Consider the following 19,986-nt stretch of genomic DNA (forward strand, 5'->3'; position numbering starts at 1 on the left):
CAGTCCTGCTACACTGCAGATCCTTTTCAGAGTCCTATACGAACCGACTACACTACTTTCTTATTTTTGGACCTTTTTTTTTCAGGTGGATTATTGTGATCTAGAAAAAACAAAACAACAAAAAAACAAGTGAATGGTTTTCAAATGGCTTTAACACATTTCAGCTTCTCCTTTCAAATGAAGGTAGTAAAGGCAAATAAGTTATACTATCAATTTATCCCTTTTTTTTTCTTTTAAAGTGTCCCAGGTAAGCTTAAAAGCACCAAAAAGGAACTACAATATTACATTCAAAGTATTGAAGCCAACCAGTTTTTTTTCCTGTTGGTTGAATAATAATTTACAAGTTCACACTGCAGGTTCTCATTGATATGTGCAATCACTGGCATTTTTGTGACAGAATGTCCACTCCGGGGATTTCTTCTTTTTTTTTTTTTTTTTCCTTTCTTCCCCTCATTATCTTGTGTCTTCTCATAAAAGCAGGCCACACACAGAAAAAAAAAAAAAAAAAACGCTTTTTTTGGTAGCCTTAACACAACGTCCAGTGAATTCTCCGGTTGTTTTTGGCCTCTCCTGGCAATACGACGCACCAGTCTTGAGAGAGACACTCGCTGCAGAGTGTACTGAAGAGGGACATCAATCAATGACGTCATTTTTGCAGGAAAGGAAAAAAAAAAAAAAAGAAGAAGAAGAAAAAGACGCGCTGCTCGTCTGGAAACCCCTGTCTCATCGGAGTTTGGTGTTGCTGTATGTGTTGCGCTGCACGGATATGAGCTTCTCCATGCACATGGTGCGACTGTCATGTAACGAGCCGTGCCACGTGTTGGCGGCGGGCGGCCGGCCCTCCTCGCTCCGGCAGTAGACGTACGCCATGGTGTCGGTGCGGCTCTGGATGTGGGTGCTGCGCAGGAGCGACCGGCAGTACAGGCTGATCTTCTCCACTCTGCGGAGGATCAGATTGGCTTTTCTGTTGAAGGAGACGAAAATATAGTTCATGTTTAAAAAAAAAAAAAAAAGTACAATCAGCTGAAAACACATATTATTGGACGCTACTGCTGAACCGTGAACCCCAAGATGCTTTCAATCAGTTGATCCAATGATAAATTATGGAACATGATGGGCTTCAAATGTAATCGAGGCATCTGTTTTGCAGTAATGTAACCTGAGATGATTCATTCCTCTCTGTGTGTTTATACGAGAAACTATTAAAGCAGGACGATTAGCAAAAAAAGAAAAAAGATTTTGGGCCTTTTTTCTGCATTTCTACTCAACTTTCTCAAGTTTAATGTGTCACCTGATTTCGGCACTGCCAGTGTTCTGATATTATTTCAGTTCAGTGTTCAAGGCTTCAGCAGAAGCAGCTGTCTGGAGTGAGTGAGACAAAGAATTTCGTCTCCAGGTCCAGAGTCTGGAGGAGAAGTTTACAGCATACAGGAGCCATCTGTCAAGTCAGCTCAATTCATGAAAAAAAAGTCTCTATACATACAAATATACACCTAAACTTTTCAATGGTGTTAAGCTCAGATGTGCCAAAAAAATGAGGAAAACAGAAAAAAGGCTAAATCCATTTGTTTTCAAAAGCAGTGTCTGCTGAGCATCAACATCTGTCTTTAGTTAAGTACAGAGTACAGACATCCTTTTCACTTATTTGCAGAAAAGAGTGGGGGGGGGGGGGGGGGGGGGGGCATTTTCTCATTTCCCTTAAATTCTTACGTCTGAAACAACAGAATACCAAACACATTATCGAGGGTGACTTGACAGCACGTGAGGCAGGGTCAATTTAAACTGGGGACTTTTATTTAGGGAGGAAAAACAACTTATAAGCAATAAAATAAAATGTTTTCTTTCGCCCTAACCTTTTTAATTTGCAGCTCCTAAATAAAGATTTATCTTTACGATTCCAGCTACTAAATCCTGATGACAAAGCGAGCGTGACTCAGAGGGGAATCCAAACCAGGAGTAAACAGAAGAAAAACGGGAGGGGTACGCAGATAATGGCTGCTGCGCTCGCAGCGGAGGTGAGGAGAACAATAAGCGCACGTCGGAGAAACAATCCGGTTATGACAGGAACTGGTGTTCGTTTGGAACGGCGGTGGACGTCCGAGGGGGGTCTCGGGATCCTGGAGGAGTGCTGACTGTGCTTACATTTCACTCGGCCATTCTGTTACCTTTTAAAAGGAACCACCAATAGAGGCGGCTTGTAAATTACCGCAACGAGGCTCAACCCTGCCAACTTCGGGCAGTAAATAATCCGCACTCGCTCATCCAAAAGCAACCCCCCCCCCCACCTCCTTCCAGTTGCCCACACACAAACATACCGTCCAACCGCTCCAACCCCCCCCCCCCCAAACCATTGGAAGTCTTGATAGCCAACCTGTGCCTCCCACCCCCCTTCACCAATCAGAGAGAGGCACAATCTTCCTGCAGACCAAAGTTATTCCTCAATTATTTTATTATTTATGGCTTGAAAGGAGTTCTTCCAGGCAGTGGGGGCTGAAAAACCAAAACACTGGGCTGTAACTTAAGATCTTGAGTCTCTATCATCAGCGCCGAAGCAACTGCCCTGCCAGACTGAAATGCATGATTTTTTTGAAAAATATTTTTGCTCTCTTCATTTTTTTTTCTCAAGTATCATTCATACCTCCTTCTTGCTTGTTTGTCAGTAAACTTCTTTATACTGTGATAATGTCTCACCGTCTGTTAAAAGAATTCAGCAGGGGGGGGGGGGGGGGTGGTACAACGTGGACACAGATGAACTTTTTTTTTTATGAGAAAGAAAAGGAAATGGAGCTGGAAGTGGAGCTGGTGTTAGCTGAGTATCACATTTAGTGTTTGGTTTGGCTGTCAAACCGTGTTTTGGCATCACTATGGTGATGTGAGTAGCGGCTTTAAACCCGGGCTTTTTATGGTGACCTTACCCACTTGCTTTCCAGCAGAAGCACTTTTTGGAAGTGTGCGAGTGTTGTGAAAAGATTCTCCGGCTTGTGGCGGCGGTGGCGGCGGCGGCGGTGGTGGCATGAGAAATGGTAGCCTGATCTGAATCTGGCAGCGCGGGCGCAGCAGATAGCTTTGGGTATTGTTATATAAGAAACCTCAGGATGACAGCAGCTGATCCCAAACAATACAATATCACCGTACATGATGACAACAAGACATGATGAATAGTGGCAAACTGGGAAGAAAAGGGTTTTTTTTTTTTGTTTTGTTTTTGAGAACAAAACAGAAAAAGACATAAGTGTGCATGAGAAGCGCCTCACCTGGGACCCAGCTCGTCCTCACTGCGCCAGACAAAGTCTCCAAACTTCTCGTAGTGGGAGTTGTAGTGATGCTGGACCCGGAAGAGCAGCGGCGGAGGAATCTCCATCAGCGTGTTGTAAGCCATCTGCTGCTCCTTGCCGCTGGTGTAGCCGTTATACAGGTTGTACACCTTGTCTGCTATTTCTGCCGGCGGAGAAGAAGAAGAAACGCATCGAGATGTCGATTAACAGGCAAAATATGATCAATTCAATGATACGGGATTGAATTTATTAAGTTCAGTGTATCGGCGAGTGGATGAGTTATTCTCTTGATATGAGAAGAAAAAGTTACAGAAGTTCCAAATATGATAAGAGCACTCAGTGTACCTGCCAGGTAGAGGTAGCGATACAGAGAGTGGATAAGAGCCCATACAGGTAAACTGTGATTATGCGAGTAGAACAGGTTGTGAGGCGGAAATAAAGGATGAAATAAGGATGTGTACCAGCAGGCACTGTCAGAAAGAATGACGAGTGAGACTACCTTCAGCTCGACTGTCATCCACCACTGGACAGGATGTTCGAACTGAGACGAAGCTCGACTCGGAGTGGCTTCCTCGACTATCCACTGCATAGAGAGTAAACCTGGAAAAACACACACACACAGAAAAAAAAAAAATGCTTTACAAATTCCACTCTAAATGATAAGAACGTGTGCTAAATTGCATGAAATATGTTGTGCTTTTGGTGTGTGAGTGTTTTGTGAATGATGCTGCTGGGAAAACGGCATCTCCACCAGTTCACTTCATGAGTTCACAACAGTTTAAACTGTCTCAACTTTTGAAATCTAATCAATAAAAACATACATAAATATGGCTTCATACTTAAAAAAAAAAAAAAAATACCATAAATACAACTGAAGTTTGAATTCCTGAACAGAGAATTTTCAAAACAAATCACTCATGGTGTTTTGCTTCATATTTTATCCCTGCCTGCTGATAATTGTGCGACTCCGGTTACATTTATTATTTTCCTGTTTTTCTGAACCTTTATTTTGGGACCTTGTTGTTTTCAAGTCGCGGGGACATCCATGGTAAACATTAGGCTGTGGCATTTTAATGCTTCCTGTCACATATGCTTTGTTTCCTGGTTTTGAGCTGCTTTGCATTAAGAACTAATGAGATGAAATGATTGTTTTTAAGCACAAATAAAATACATATGGCTCGAATTCACTCATCCAACCAAATCTCAATATCATGCTGATGTACAGGACTAGATTGTTCCATCCAGGTTTCATATATTCTGAGAAAGCAGAGTTTGAAACTCTATATTTCCTTACAATTTGTCAGGTTTGACACTACAAATACATCTAAGTGGTGTTGTTTTCTAAACTCTGAACGGTAACGACACTGATGACATGATAGTTCTGCTCGCCATGATTACACTGGATTGCATGTGATCTTAAACTGACATCACATCCTTTCTGAGAAAATGCTTTGTGAGGGAGAAGGCGGGGACGGTGGGATCTAATTATATTTCAAAATGAATGCAGGCAGCGCCACAATGGCAGAGGAGAAGGGAGTAAAGTGGCATCTGGCTTGACTCCAAGAACTCCATAAGGACAAAGTTCCTCTCTCTCAAAATGTCAAACATCAAAATGTTTTGGGTTCCCTGACAGGCATCGGGACCACTCAGTACCCTGATAAGATACCACAACAAACAGTTCGAGACATTCCAGGAGGAGATGAGACACACTGAGGGAAGGCAACATATCTCCAGCGATGTGGGACCACACAGCTCGGAATAAGAAACAAATGACCTTTACATGTCCTTTTTCAAATGCCAATCGGTGTACTTGTGATGATGAAAAAGTACAAGAACGAACTGGTCATACCGAAGGGAAAAAAGAAGAAGAAGAAGAAGAAAAGATTAGGGGATTCACAGATTAAACCATTAACCAAGAAATAGATGAAGGTTAAAAAGGAGACATTTCTCTGTTGCTGCATGCTTGATATGTTTTGACAAACACTCCATGGCAGAAGCTGAGCTGCTCGGTGTGTTTTTTTTCATATTCAGATACAGCGAGGATAGCTTTTCCTGGAATTGTTGCCTACTGCTACAGCTTTATATCCCTCAAGTTTCTCATTCAGCTCTCCTCCAGAGAACAAGTAGACACGTTTCCCAGCTTTTTTGAGAACCATAACATTAATACCATCCTCACACGACTTTTCATGAGTAAATCCACTTTTTATACAAGCCACAGCTGCGCGCCTTCCAAATGCACGGTGGACTCACGTCGTGAACTTTTAGTAGGTCTGGCTGGTTAAACTCCAGCTTCTTCTCACAAGCACAAAAACTTTTTAAGCTTTTTAAGTTGATTAGTGACTCCAAACTGTGTGTTCGACAGACCAAACTGGTGTGTACTCTAGCTTTCGCCTCTTTTCATCTGGAAACGTTCGAGCTCCAGTAAGAACACGGAATGATAGATTAACAAAGGGTGAGTTGGATCGCTCCTTAATTTGTTTGCTTGTTGCTCTCTGTCCTTTCCTTTTTCTCTCTTTCCCGACCAGGGCAGCAGAAAGTATCTCCGAGCCTGCTTCTGCCTGGTCAAAAAAAGGAGTTTTTTTCCATTCCTCCTCATGTGGAATTTTCTGTTTTTCCTCTGTGAAAAGTGACTTCAGATGACTATATTGTTATTGGCTCAATATAAATAAAATTCAACTGATATTGAGAGAGCATGTGCAGAGTCCAAATGAATGGAATCTGACTTATTTGTGTTTGCAGCCTGACCGAAAACAGTATAATAAGAGTGATGCACAAGATAAAAAGGCTTCCTTCACACAATATTTTTCATTAGTTCGCAGTGTGAACGATGCACAGTCATGGGGAAGGTTGTTTTGTGTGATTTTTTTTTTTTTTTTCAAATAAAGCAAATAAAGAATTATCCTTCGGTCCACATGGGGTGTTTTTCTTTACTGCAGGGGACTTTAAAAAAAAAAGAGAAGAAAAAAAAAAGGAATTAAACATTGAGAAATATGTGTAACTAGTTATGAAAAAGTGTAAGCTTTCAGCAGTGTTGCCACAGAGTTACCACTGTAAAAACAACACAGTGACAAAAAGGAAACCGCAGTACAAAGTGAGACAAAATGAACGAATGGAACGGCCTTCCAATGCTAACAACTTTCTGAAACAAGAAAATAAAGAAATTAGAGATGTTATTACTTTTATAAAAGTTTCTTTTCTTCCGAAAATCATTTGCATTTGTTTTATGTAATGCCTTTCCAGATCTTTTCCAGCGCTGTCAAATGATTGTTTTGTTTGTAACCTGACCTGTTTGGACATTGTTCACATAGTTTGTCTGCTCTTGTTATTCAGCGGGGTGGATGTGGTATTCCCCGAGAACCTCACAAAAGACGCACGGGCCTCTCTGGCTCCTTCTGCCCAGCAAAACAATGCCGGCATGTAACCGTCACACTGTTTAAATTACGCGGCCGCATAACGTGCAGATGGATACAATGAGGTGGGAGAGTGGAGGACGACACGGCGGGAGTTTTATCGCGGCAATTTGTTAAAAGTTTTGTTGGGATCTGGGATGTGAGCCGACCAGCCTCGTATTGTTGTTTTTTGATTGTTTAAATACTTGGCATCGATGATAGGCACGGTTTCTTCTTCCACGGCCCCCACAGCAATTACAGGATTGTTATGTAGAATATAAAAACACATTTGAGCCAGGGGATTAAGCCTCAACCTTAGAGAGGGGGCAACGTGTCCAAGGAAAGACACATAAATTTCACTGAAAATGTACCAACATGGTCACTTTATGAACGCAATCTTGCTGAGGAATTGCGACCAGAGATCCCTCGTGGTGCCATATATCATAAACGCAGCGTTAAAATAGTTTTAATGGACAGAGTATAGTGTCTGAGCTTAGTATAGGCACTTAGTGATGATAAAGAGAGAACAAAAGAACAAGCCACAGTCTGGCCTGCCACGAGAATGTCAAATCATCAAGAACAGAATTGGCAAGAAATACACAATGGCCACCCACACACGCACACACAGCACACTGTTTTTGTGCTTCTTGGGACACAGCTCTGACTTACATTCGTTTTGCGCAGAGTTATTCTCAAGTCAATCATGTCTCGCTGTGTAAGCTCACCCCGAATGAACCCTCACCTTAAAACAAGTCTTTTTCCCGAAATGTTGGGAGTTTTTCTTTGTTCGAAATTGACGTTAGAATGAAAACATACTTTAAACACCACAACAATAAATGAAAGAAACTTTAAATACAGATTTTCTTTTCACGCCCTCCGGGGACATTGAATTCTTCAGGACCCAGTCGATGCTACCGCTACCTTACCCTTTTGTTAAGATTAAACTTAACCTTTTCTGACACGTTTTCATCAAAAATCAAATAGTAAGTGGGCTTTCTTTTAGTCCCCATAAGTGCACTAGTACTCCACATTAACACCAAGCCCCATCTCTACACAGAGCTACTACTCCACCCTTTTCTACCCACGATGCTCGGCCTCTAATCCAGCGCCTCTGGCCGCACGCGACTGAAAGCCGTTAGGTATCGTCCACGTGCCGCGGTTTTGAAAGCTCAGCAAACAGTGAAGTGGACAAATGGCAGATTAATGTTTGTGTAAATTAACAATGCTGCCATTAAAGGAACCATTGTCCCCTAATTTGATGAGGCAGTGGAGAGATGGCCGAACAAGAGATGACAAGACTGAGAGCTTAGAGACGGACACGGGAGGAAAGGAATGAGAGAGAGCGATAGTGCGAGAGAGGATCAATTAGGGCAGTATTTTTGGCGTGCTCTGAGAAGCCAGGGGAAGCAGGGGATGCCTTTTCCATTACATCAGCATTTGGACATACATCAATTGAGCCTGTCCACAAATCAATCAAAGCCACGGAATTGTTTTCTCGTTGCCCGAGGAATTTGTGCCAGCTTACGGCGTCTCACGAGGTCCGCCGATCCTCCGGCCGGAGTGGCACTGAGCTGGCGGAGCGGCTTTAAATGAGACGGCCTTGGCTTTCATCATAAATTAGGAAAATGAGTCTGGCTCGGAGTGACCTCGCTCACAGATCAGCAAGATTTCACAGTCCAAAGTAATAATGACAACACCACATTAAGTCTTTCACTTTTAATAGCCGGAGCTTGACTCTCATTTCTCACCTTCAACGGGATCATCCTTTTAGGAAAACCAGCACCGGGGTGCGTTGCAACCATCGACAGCTCTGAACGCGCTCTGATCATCACTACAGCCTTTCTGCGAAGTACGGTGTTTGCTGACTTTATAGCTTCTTTCTATCGGCCACACATTTGGTCGCTTATCAAATGTTTCCAAGCTAACATGAAGATCATTAATCAGACATCACTTTTTTTTCCATAAACAGCATAGCTTGCTTGTTTTTTTTTTTCCTTCCAGCTCTGAAATTTACAGACTGCGTAGCGTCGCTGTCTGTATCTGTGCACGGTCAGGTTGTCACGGTCAAACGGTTGCCAGTTTGCTATTGACTGAATGTGGAACATCAATAAGGCAGATACCAGAGACCGAAAAAGAAGGAAGGAAATGAAAATACAAGAGAGCTGGCGTGCAGCCAAGTAGTAGGACTGATGGATAAATAATAGCCCTCCTGATGTGTTTTGATTTGCATTCACGTGGAACCCTTTCATACAGTAAACCAATTCCAAAACCGTGAACAGTCGGGCGTGTGGGACGGCCCAGAGCGATGCTGGTCGCGGTCTCAACACTCAGTCAAAACAGGTGGAACAGTGGCAAACGCAATAGGGGCCCGACCGGGACCCCACAGAGGGGCCGTTTACACTCGGCCAGTCGAATGACGAGAAAATAAAACGCATGCGTCAACGACGAAATCAGGCATTCTTTCTCGCTGTTTGTAAATTTCTCTTTGTTGATCGATGGCGGTTAAGTCGAGGCAGGTGCTGCGGGCACGCCAACAGAAATAAAAATACGAAGCGAAGTAGTCGATTTAGGAATTCAAGCTGGCAGACACGTGCATGGGATGGCAGAGGAAATCAGACGAACCCGTCTGACTGACTCGGTGTCTGGAGACGCGGGCCTTAAATAGTCGAGCACAATTAGAAGCAGCTGAGGAGCAAGCGGGAAGATGCGGGGCAGCTGGGACTCCACAGATGTAAAACGACTCAAAGGGTTGTGGCGTGAGTCCTGAGCAAACGACAAAACGATCACTGAAGACAGGATGGAGTGCAATATGAATGAAAACATGCATATCAAAAGAGGACTGCAAAAATCACAATAACACAGGTTGTGATCATATTCCAGACTGGATGTTATCCCAAAAGGGTCGAAAATATAATCCCTTATTGTTTTAACCTGTTATTACCAATAGGTTGTGACACAACAGCACTCTGTGGCGAATTAGCGACCCGAGGTTATGTCTTTAAGTATCATCTGTTGAGAAATGAGTTTCTAATTTACCGGCAAGCATTTGAGTTCCTAAGAGCCACAGCAGCTTTAGTGCAAATCTAGTGAGAAGTCAATACCTTTAGAGGACTTATCAGGCTCCTGATTAAGACAAGTAAAGCTGGCTGTAAACAGACGAGTCCTCAGACGTAATTCCGACGTAATTCTGGTCTTATCAGAGTGAAACCTCACTGTCGAGAATGCGTAAACAGAGATAACAGCGCTACAAAGTCAAAGACTTGGTCTTCACAACGGTTTTTGTTAATGGGAACCTGATTTCTACAGAAAAAAAAAACAAAAAACATTGCCGTTCCTCACTGCTAGGTGCAGTCAAAACTTTGGATTTTCAACTGAACTTACTATAATGAATCCTGATGCTTCTACTGGTGTTTCAATCAGCTCTAAGAAATGTGACCGGTGGCTTCCTGCCTCCGTTACTGGATTCATCTCATTCGCGTTTTAGATTCTCGGACAGTTGTGAATAAGGACAACTCGGCTTTTCTCTGAGCGGTGGTTTTTATGTGAAACTGAAAGGTTCATTAGCTGCTGACACACTCGCTCAAGTTTCTCATTGCTTTTGTTTCTTTTGGAGAGCAAATGTTGATGTTCCCAAAACAAATCAAGGCTACCATATAGCAAGACAATGAGAAACAAAACCTGAGACGAGAGGGGGAAAAAAGAGAAGGCAGAGAGTGTTTCATGTGTCCAATGACAGCCACAACAACATCTGGGTCCTGTCTGTCTCACCCATTATTGTTTGCCTTGCAACTTTATTTCAAGATGTAGAGGGAGAAGAATATTGCTCGTAAGAAAAGCAGATCACAGCAATATCCGCTGTGAAAAAAAAAAGGAAGACAAATGTATTTCTAGTATGAAATGCCCTTCTAAATAGCTGACCACACAGATAGAATAGGAAAAGAAAAGGAACTTATGATTACTGTTGTGTCGTTGTATAAAAACAACTCAGTAATTAATGCTGCTTCTTTTAATTGCCGTTGACAGAGACATGGTGAGTCAGCTCTGGAAACCTTTTTTTTTTTATTTTTTTTTTTTTATTGTTATCTCAAACCATCCTCACATTGAAATAATGCAAGAGGTCGATTTCTACGGTCTTCGAGTATAACATGGGGACATTTCAACTTTCCTCTGTAGGATTAGTAAAGGCTCACACTTGGAGAATAACAAATAAAAGCAATATGACCATAGAAATTAGCAGTGCTTAAACTTCACTTGGCAGAGGTACAGTCAGCTTTAGGAGATATTTATGGTTTTGTTTCAGGAAATGAGTGAGGAAGTTATATAAGCTGTATTGCAAGAGACATTTTACATGTGTAAAACACATTTGATTGTAGGCTATATGCTGAAGATCCACAGTAGTATATGCAAGTAGGGTTTGCTCTTTGTTAGTTTATACACGTGTCTTTAAGTTAGTAATCCACCGTTGGAACTCTTGGAGGCATAAATTCAATGAGAATAACTGGTATTTTAGCTGAAATTGAAATGTAGAGAAAAATACCAAAATAAAATAAGACTGAGAAGAACATGGCGTGAAGGACTCTTAATTTTTTATGGTTGTCCTACTGCAGTAAAATTTTCCATCGCTTGACAAACTCTTGTAGACGTCATGGACTGAGGTGTGGCCTGGAGCACAACACACCGTGATCCATGTTTTCCATGATACTCAGAGTTGCAGTGATTGGCAGGTAAAGTCATGAGGAGGCAGTGGTTCAGGTGGCTGATTCTGTTTTTTAATGGAAAAGTTTGTAGTTCATTTCCTGTCTCCGTCTGTCCATGTGAATAACTCTAATGAAGACCAAGTAATGCCCAACTTCATCACCATTGATACGTATGGAATTCATTATGTGTGGATTATAGTGTAAAGTCATTTTTAGACTTCTAAAACTGCCACACCTGACAACAGAATGAAAACACATCAGCTTCACACTGTTTCCTTCAATTAACCTGAGAGGTCAATAGGTTACAAAAAAACCGAAAACAAACAGATAAAACTTAGACTACATTTATCAAATAAATAAAACACAAGTAAACCACCTCCACGCAGGTAAAGCACAAATTCTAGAAAGAGGCTGCATGTGGCACAAAGTGCAATGAGAAAGTTTCCATTCAGAGGCAACAGCAGCCCCTGTCTACCTGGCTTTTCTCCTGTCAGTTTTTCCCTTCTGTTGTAAATGCGTGATGTGTTAGAATTACGGCCATTATGACTGTGGCTGCATCAACGACCTAAGGCGAACTCTGTCTTCTCGCCAAATATTCGCCCAAATCTACAAAGGCACGCAGCGTGATTAATTTGTTCTTTGAGTTTGAGCAATACTGTCTCTTAACAAGAATCCCTCTGTATTCACTCAAACCTCTGACCAAAGAGAACATAAAAGAACGGAAGTATCCACCACGTTGGGACTGAGTATGCTTCCCTGGTTAACTCAACCCAGCTGTTGTTCAGGAGAAGGTAACAAAATTCACCCCCTGAAACAAAATAACATCTGTAGCTGGACGTGTAGACGACCAGGGGAGGATGTGGGATCGCTGATATGTGCCTATTGTTGTTTGGGTAAGTTGCAAACATGGCCACAACATCAAGTTTAATGAAAGATCTTTATATGGTAATGGGAAACACTCAACATCAGACAAAAAGGACCCAGTCCAATAGGCTGCAATAAATTGTGAACTTAGGGCAACAGGCAATGTCACGAAATATTGCGAGTAAGTAGGACATAAAATTTTAAAGGACTGTGCTGTCTTGATGAAATAGTGCATCCCTGATTACCTTATAATTTCAATAATAGAGAAATAATTCCAAACAGCCTAAGTCTGTAGTAAATTTGCATCAAAGTCTAATCAGTCAGCCATGCGTTGCTTAGTTGATTTTATGCTGTCTGGATGAATGAAACGCTCCCTCCGGTCTGTTTTCATCAGAAGGAAAGGGAGCCACCACCCTGCTCTGCCTCCTCACAGACACGTTCCCTTACATGACATTTATGAGGCAGATCATCCTGCTCTGCCAAAACACATCAAGAGTCTTTTAGCCTACCTCGACCAGAGTATTAGATGGGCCTTTTCCCCAGCTACCTAACTCAGCTTCGGTTTGGACTATATGAACTGTGTGATTGTTACTTCCGTGACCCAGGATGTTTTATTAATCAGATATACATTTAGCAAATTGCTTTCCCGAAGACATTACCAACAAAGTCTCTAAAAGTTCTCTTTTAACGTCAACCTGATCGTTTTGCTCCTGTCGTGGAGACGTTCTTCAGCCTTCTGGATTTAAAAAAAAAGGCAGTAACGAGTGCCATTATGGGTCCACGCACTCCAATGAGATTAAATAGACAACAACAATAGACGTTTGCCGACTTACTTGTAGAGGCTGTCTGGTTCCAGGCACTTGAAGACCACAGAATATAGCACAGAGTGGGAATGGTCTCCACTCCTCCTCCCAGCAACAACGCAGGATGAACCCAAACCAGAGAACAGGTCATCCATCAAGCTCAGAACCTCACCTGGAAAGAGAGAGGAGAGAAACAAAAAACAGGGGAGGGTGAACGAAAGGGAGAAGCTAGATAATAATAATAATAAAAAAAGGAGTCCATTCTATTCCACATTTCAAATAATTGTGTATGTAAATAAACCACACAAAGTGACATGCTTTAATTCCTTACAGAGATAAACAGTAGCACACAGGACAACCAATCCAAGCGGGATTTTCTCCATGTATTATAGAAAGCTGCTCCTTTGTTATCAGCGCTTGAGCCGTTTCACTCTGGTGCCGTGAGTTTCACCCCTGCCTGGTCTGGCGGGAGCTGTTCCTCCAGCGCCGGGCTCAAAGCTAAATTAAATGTGACTTTTTACTGGCAATAACCCACATACACTACATTATAGAAGTGTAAGAAAAACAGGATTTCTTTCCTTTATGGACACGGGGTATACGCGGTACTATTACAGTGACATCCAACTGCAGCCCGCGTCTCACAAAACACTACTTCACAAGTTGTGAAATATCTTTCATGTCAGCTTACGGGAAAAGGCAAGCGACACACAGTTGTTCATTTAGACACAGACACACACAACGCCAGTTTCCAGTGCTCGTGGGGGTGATGGAAAAAAGAGGGACCTGTCAAAATAGTTTAAAAGCTCTCAAATGGTTGGATTTCCAACTATTTCTACATGAGGTAAAGGGCAGCTTAGTTTTAGCTTATGATACATGGGCCAACTTATAAACACAGGGAGTAAGTCTGGCTGGTAGGGCACAAGGGGATGGTAAGAAAAGGTTGCAGAAGAGAGGAAAAAGAACTGCACGAATGAATGATTTGACCTTTTCACAGAAAGAGCTCTGTGTAAAGGAGGTTGCCCCCAAACACATTCCAGCACTGTTACAGGGTTGCTCTTTCGAAGGTCCTACCTTTTTCTAAACATGACTCTCGAACTGTATCCATTTATACTGTTTAAAAAAAAGAAAACACACACACACACACACAGAGGGCTGCAGAGAAGCTTTCAATATGAATATCTGTTACATCTGCGTTCGGTTGGAAACGTTCAGTATCTCCGGAATGATGTATTTTAACATGGAATTGCTCTTCACCTTTTCACATAGTCAGCAAAGTAAATATTTAGCTTGAAGTGCTAAATGCTAACTGGGAATTGAGTGTCCACCAGGTCAAAGCAATTTTTAAACACTTCCCATAATTGTAGGTTTTTCGAGATTGTTATTGTGGAAACAGACATGAAATGAATTTGCTTTGCTTCTAAATGTTTATTATGTTCCTTCTTACACTGCTTTTATTAATATAAATAGGCCTGTATTTTACAGGTTCCATCTGTCGTTTGTGAGCTGTGATAATGACGGTTTGTAAGGTCTGGATGTGGTTAATTTTGAATTATTCTGGCTGTAAATACACTTATCCTACTATAAAACCTTTACTAAGGGTGATAACTTACTTCTTTGATGGGAAATTGAAAACAATTTCAAGCAGCCGGGCTATTCCTTGAACAAAAATAAAATCCTAGAAGATCTGAGTTTGTCAAACCAGAGAAAATCTTTAAAAGTAATTACACTCTTGATAATTGCACGCAAGGGAACAAAACCATTTGAAACAAAAGTCTGATGAATTATGTGGAACTGCTGTTCGTGCAGTGGTTTTCTGGCTCAGTATTTTTTGCGTAGCTTCATTTCGGTTGTTATAAATACGTTTTTGTATTCAAGTTTCTCATTCTAGAAATTAATGCAGAAGTGATGAGTCTTTTCACAGAGTAATCACTATTAACAGTCATGGATTTTCTCCGGCCCTATACCTATTTCCCCAAAGCACGAGCAAAAATATGGTGGTCCATTTACGACTGAAAATGAGCTCGATTTGAACTTTATGCTTTCGCTCCAGCTTTTATTGGAAGCAACGATGACAGGGACGTCATTAAACGAGAGATTTCTGCCACTTCGAGCCGTCGGAAAGAGCTCCAAACGCAGCATGAATGAGCATCAGCAGAAGTCAGAGGAGAAAGGGACAAACAATGAGAGAGTAAAATGGGAAGGGACATCGGGTGCTCTGATGTTTTACGATTTTTGGAAGAAGTCACGGAGAAGAATGATGTCAAGGGATGTTTTGATAATCAGAATAAATCAAGCAGTTGAGGCATAGCTTCAGCGTTCTCCAGCAGGAGCCACATGGCTGTTCTTTTTTAGGAGTTGCTCGATAATATATGTGATTATTATTGTTGCAATTATGATTGTGGGATGAAAACAAGTGGCAAATCTGCAGGGTATTCTTGTTTTGCATTGATGGAAGAGTGGTGGGTAATAGACTGAATGGAGTTTGATTACTGATGAGCTGCGAGTTTATCTGTTCTGCAGCTCTATGGAAATGCAATCTGGAGACAAATTTGCACAAAAATGTACTTTGGCAGGACAGTGAAGGCATCTCCCCGAAGATTTCAAATTACATATTTAGAAAAGCCTCTGGGATGTATACCTGTAAAATACATGATTTCAGCAGTAATAAGAGGAAACAGAAAATTGGGATATAAAAGACACATGTCTGGTTTGACCAACTCAGTGGAAGGAAAGGAAGTTTACCAGCAAGGTGTTGATATGTGTAGACATTTGTGTTAAATTGAGACAAAGCTGACTTCAGCTCCCAAATCAAGCCATGATGTTTTTCTTTTGTGACTGAACATTTAATTCTTTGTATAACTGGAACCATTTCTTGCGAGTCTGTTTATAGCAAAGCAAGGAGAGTCACGACTTCACGGTCTCATTTGAACTTTATTTGCTTCCCCCTTAAATATCCCAGAGTGGTCATAAATAAAAAAGACAAAGCAACTCAGTGATGGTTAATTAGAGACGCGGACGAGCAGTATTTATTTAGTAAATGTGTTGATTCCAGTGTTTATAGCATAATTCATTCGGTCTACCATGCTAATGTGACTCCAATAGAACATGATGTTATCTGTAATAGTTTGATACATGCTGTTTCCCACACGCATTCACAAAGCTAATAGCAGCATGACCTTATCTTGGTGTGTCTTAATTGGACATTATTTTACATGTACAGCGTGAATAGAGCCCTTCTGTCATTGACTGCATGAGGAAGTGCTTAGCTGATCCATCTGGAAGGCTAAACAAGAGACAAACGTCCTCGGTGCGCTCTTTGGTGGCTCTTGAGTGCCGTACGGTATAATTATCAATTTAAGGGCTCGGCAGGAGAACACAGCGAGTGTTTCGCTTCTTTTAACAATCATATGTGCTCACCTAGCGGACTCTACCCACAGATTCCATGGGGGAAACGCTCTCTAAACACGGCCATCTGAAAGCTGTAAATCGTTATTATGCAATTGCATAAATATAAGACCAGCATGCAGGCTTCATGGGAGGACGTGGTGTCCCATTATCTGCACGCGGCAAAGACACCAAATTTGTCAATCTTTACATGTAAATGCCAACTTTAAAATATGGAAACAGTGTGATTATTGATACAATCAATCATTCAATTAAGATTAAATACAAAAATATTTTAAAAGAGTGGGAAACAGACTATAATGCATAATGGTATATTGTAAAACAGCTGAATAAAATATCCTAAATCATTAATAAATTTAGCCATTTTCCAATATCTCCATCCTCCATTTATGCACATCATAAATAACGGCTGAAAACAAAACAAAACAATAATTTATTCGGCGTTTTGACACATTTCTCAGGACGAGGTGCAGTACCTTATTAACACCTCGCATTCATCTGTTTCGAATCCCCAGAGGACGGGTGCGTTCATTAACACTGGAGAATTGGATGTGAGGAGGAGTGGCTGGTCTGAACTGAAGGAGCGGAGACGAGGTCGATGAATCAAGTGTGTTCACACATGCAAACGATGGGATGACTCAATGGCTGAACTGGAAGTGTTTTTTTTTTTTTTTTTACAGGCCCTTGGCACACAACGTGGAGCTGCGTGAACGGGAGTGCGCTCATTTCTAGCAAAAGGAGTTTCAACGTTGACTGCCTCCATGGCGGTAGCTCCTAAGTGCTTACATACTGGAGTTAGGTAACGATAATCAAAATGTAATCCATTAACAGGAGAATATAATATTTAAACCCACCCAGAAGTCGCATTTATGGTTGTACCCTTCTGAGGGGTTCCTCATGGGTAGGCCTGTGGTCCGTCAGCATTTCTGTCAATACCAAAGCCAAAACAGCTCACAGCTGGCAAAAATTAAGGCCCCTGAAATTCTATTACGGTAAAAGCCATTTTGCATGTTCTCCAGCTTACATGGCGATTAAAACCTCATGGTAAATGCCAGGTGACCTTTTTCATAAGGGGAGAGGGGGAACAAATAATAGCAGAACATGGGATTGTGATGAGCTGTGATGACGGACAGCGTACGGAGAGAAGCGGCCTTTTTTTTAAAAACACGCCCAGGCCCTGTAACTATGGTGCAACTGCAAACAGTTCCAGCTAAGTTTATTTGTACAGACCAACATCATATACAGCGTCTCAAAGGGCTCTGCTGGCCCGCGACAGCGACAGTGCCTGACCCAGACTGGCCCAAATTCACTGATTACTGAGAAAACAAGGAATACCCCTCTGAAAAAACCCTGGCAGTCAACAAAAGACTAAAGAGGGAGGGCAGCGTCGGGGCAATGCGTAGGGATGCTTTCTCCATAGGCAGCAATGGGTGCGGTCATAGCTGTATATCAGGAAGACAATCCCATTTAAATTAAAAATAAAAAAGTATAGTTTTATGCAGACAAATCAGTAAGATTACAAAGCCGCATATGTATCGAATAAAAGTTCATGATTTATTGCCGCTGTGAAGTATATCTTCATGCACAATACTTTATTTGCTCCTCTGCAGTCAGATACATGGACACATGATGACATTTAAACGTAAGGCGGAAGCTGGATTTGCTCTACTGTTATCCCTGACATATCATTTCAATTACACTGCTGAATTCAGGCACTGTGTAATTGCCTCAGCCATTAGCGCTCTCTCTCTCTCTCTCTCTCTCTCTCTCTCTGTCTGTCACACACACACACACACACGTGTATGTGTGTGTGTAAATTCTCAAGGTCAGGGAGTTCACACATTCAGTAAGGTTTTTCCTTTTTTTCTCTTTGCTCAAAGAGGAAATTTGAGGGAAAGTGTCAGAGGAAAAAACACAGCAGTAAGACACTGTTAGTTTAGCTTAACCATGAGATTAGATTTGCAGAGACAATGTAATTCAATACTGAGAATTTGTGAATGAATACAAAATAAGGCAATGCAGTTATTGTTGCGAAATGCATACATGCATGCAAGCACGCACAGAAGTGGTATTGCAAATTATAACTGGCAGGATTTCATTTTTTTGGAATACTACTAGAACACAAAGTTTTATCTGTTTTTTGTTTGTGGGTTTTGCTATATATACAAAAAAAAGTGCATATAAAGTAAAATCATCTCTGTGATAATAGCATCGACATCCACAATATGTGGAAAGCCAAACTACCCAGTTGATCTCTTTTGTTTTCGCCGTGTTCAGTCCAGGTAAAAACCAAAGCAGCCTCATTTAAAGCAAACAAAACATAAGCTTTATATTAACAAACAAATCACAAGCTTTATATTTCCTGTGGACTGCCAAACCTTCTTGGGGCCTCTTCTGTTAAACTGTCAGCACTCAGCCCTCCACTCCCCTCACTAAGTCCACCCAGCCTTTCACACACACACACACACACACACACACACACACACACACACACACACACACACACACACACACACACACACACACACACGCACACACACACACACACACACACACACACACACACACACACGCACACACACACACACACACAGCAACGACTACATGCATATAGACAGACAGCACGGTTCCTAAGGTCAGTCTAAGGCAAAAAAGTCGGTAGAAATAAATAAAAAAAGCAAAATCACAGATGACAGAAAACACAATGTACAAATTTAGGTGTATGTGTGTGTGTGTGTGTGTGTGTTGGGGGGGGGGGTTAGAGGGAGGAACAAAGCACTGTGGGAAATAAATTTCTTCTAGCAGGTTGAGTTGCACGTAATTGTCCAAGTTTTTCAAATCAGATAGAGGGACATCCCTTTGGACAACCCTGCTGAGACACTGCGCTTGCACAAAGAGTCATCATTTATTTATGAAAACAAGTTTTGAGAGAGGGGAGGCTAAAATAGATTTCAATGTGATCGCTTGGTTGGGTGCAGCCTTCTGCAATAAAGTGTATTCTATATTTGTGTATTGAACGCCATGCTTAAAGTCTATATCCCAGAGGTCACTGTGCAATGATTATTTTTTATTTAATCTAATAAACTTTGAAAAAAATTAGTTACTCATTGTCTTATAAATACATAAATAATTTAAAGTATTACTATCAATAAGATGGATTCTTAGAACAATAAAGCAGGAGTGCCATCAGTTCATTGTAAGAGAAATATCTGTAAAAAAATGCAGAGTTCATGAGGCCCGGTCCCGTAAACAAAGCCAACATTTCGATGACCATAGGGGGGCCTCAGCTCACCTGAGCCTCACCATTCTCCTGGATCAAATTTTTACCAAAAACATATGTACAAAATATGTTTTCTGAAAGTACAAAACTGTGTAAATTGTTCATTGTTGCAAAGCAGGAAGTAAACCAATGTAAAGCACAGTGAAACTTATCTTGATAACTCGACATCTTGATAACACATTCATTTGCCAGGGTAAAAAGAGAATTACGTCAAAGCTTCCCAGTTATCTGAAATTAATCGAATTCTCTCCAGCTAATAATAATTGAGTTTTC

The 19,986-nt window shown here is 41.4% G+C and overlaps 1 protein-coding gene across 1 annotated transcript in view; it reads right to left on the reverse strand.

Annotated features, from left to right (window-relative positions):
• Nucleotides 1-456: 456 nt before the first annotated feature.
• Nucleotides 457-19,986, reverse strand: part of astn2 (astrotactin 2) — a 261,407-nt gene continuing 241,877 nt past the window's right edge. Inside the window, exons 20-23 of the mRNA XM_030085456.1 lie at nucleotides 13,059-13,200; nucleotides 3,775-3,875; nucleotides 3,255-3,438; nucleotides 457-964 (exon numbers count right to left, since the gene is read on the reverse strand). Of these exons, the coding sequence (XP_029941316.1) occupies nucleotides 724-964; nucleotides 3,255-3,438; nucleotides 3,775-3,875; nucleotides 13,059-13,200 (668 nt within the window). The 3' untranslated portion in view covers nucleotides 457-723. The remainder of the gene's footprint in view (nucleotides 965-3,254; nucleotides 3,439-3,774; nucleotides 3,876-13,058; nucleotides 13,201-19,986) is intronic.

This window comes from Salarias fasciatus (genome assembly GCF_902148845.1).
Source record: "Salarias fasciatus chromosome 7 unlocalized genomic scaffold, fSalaFa1.1 super_scaffold_4, whole genome shotgun sequence".
In the NCBI taxonomy this organism is placed as follows: Eukaryota; Metazoa; Chordata; class Actinopteri; order Blenniiformes; family Blenniidae; genus Salarias; species Salarias fasciatus.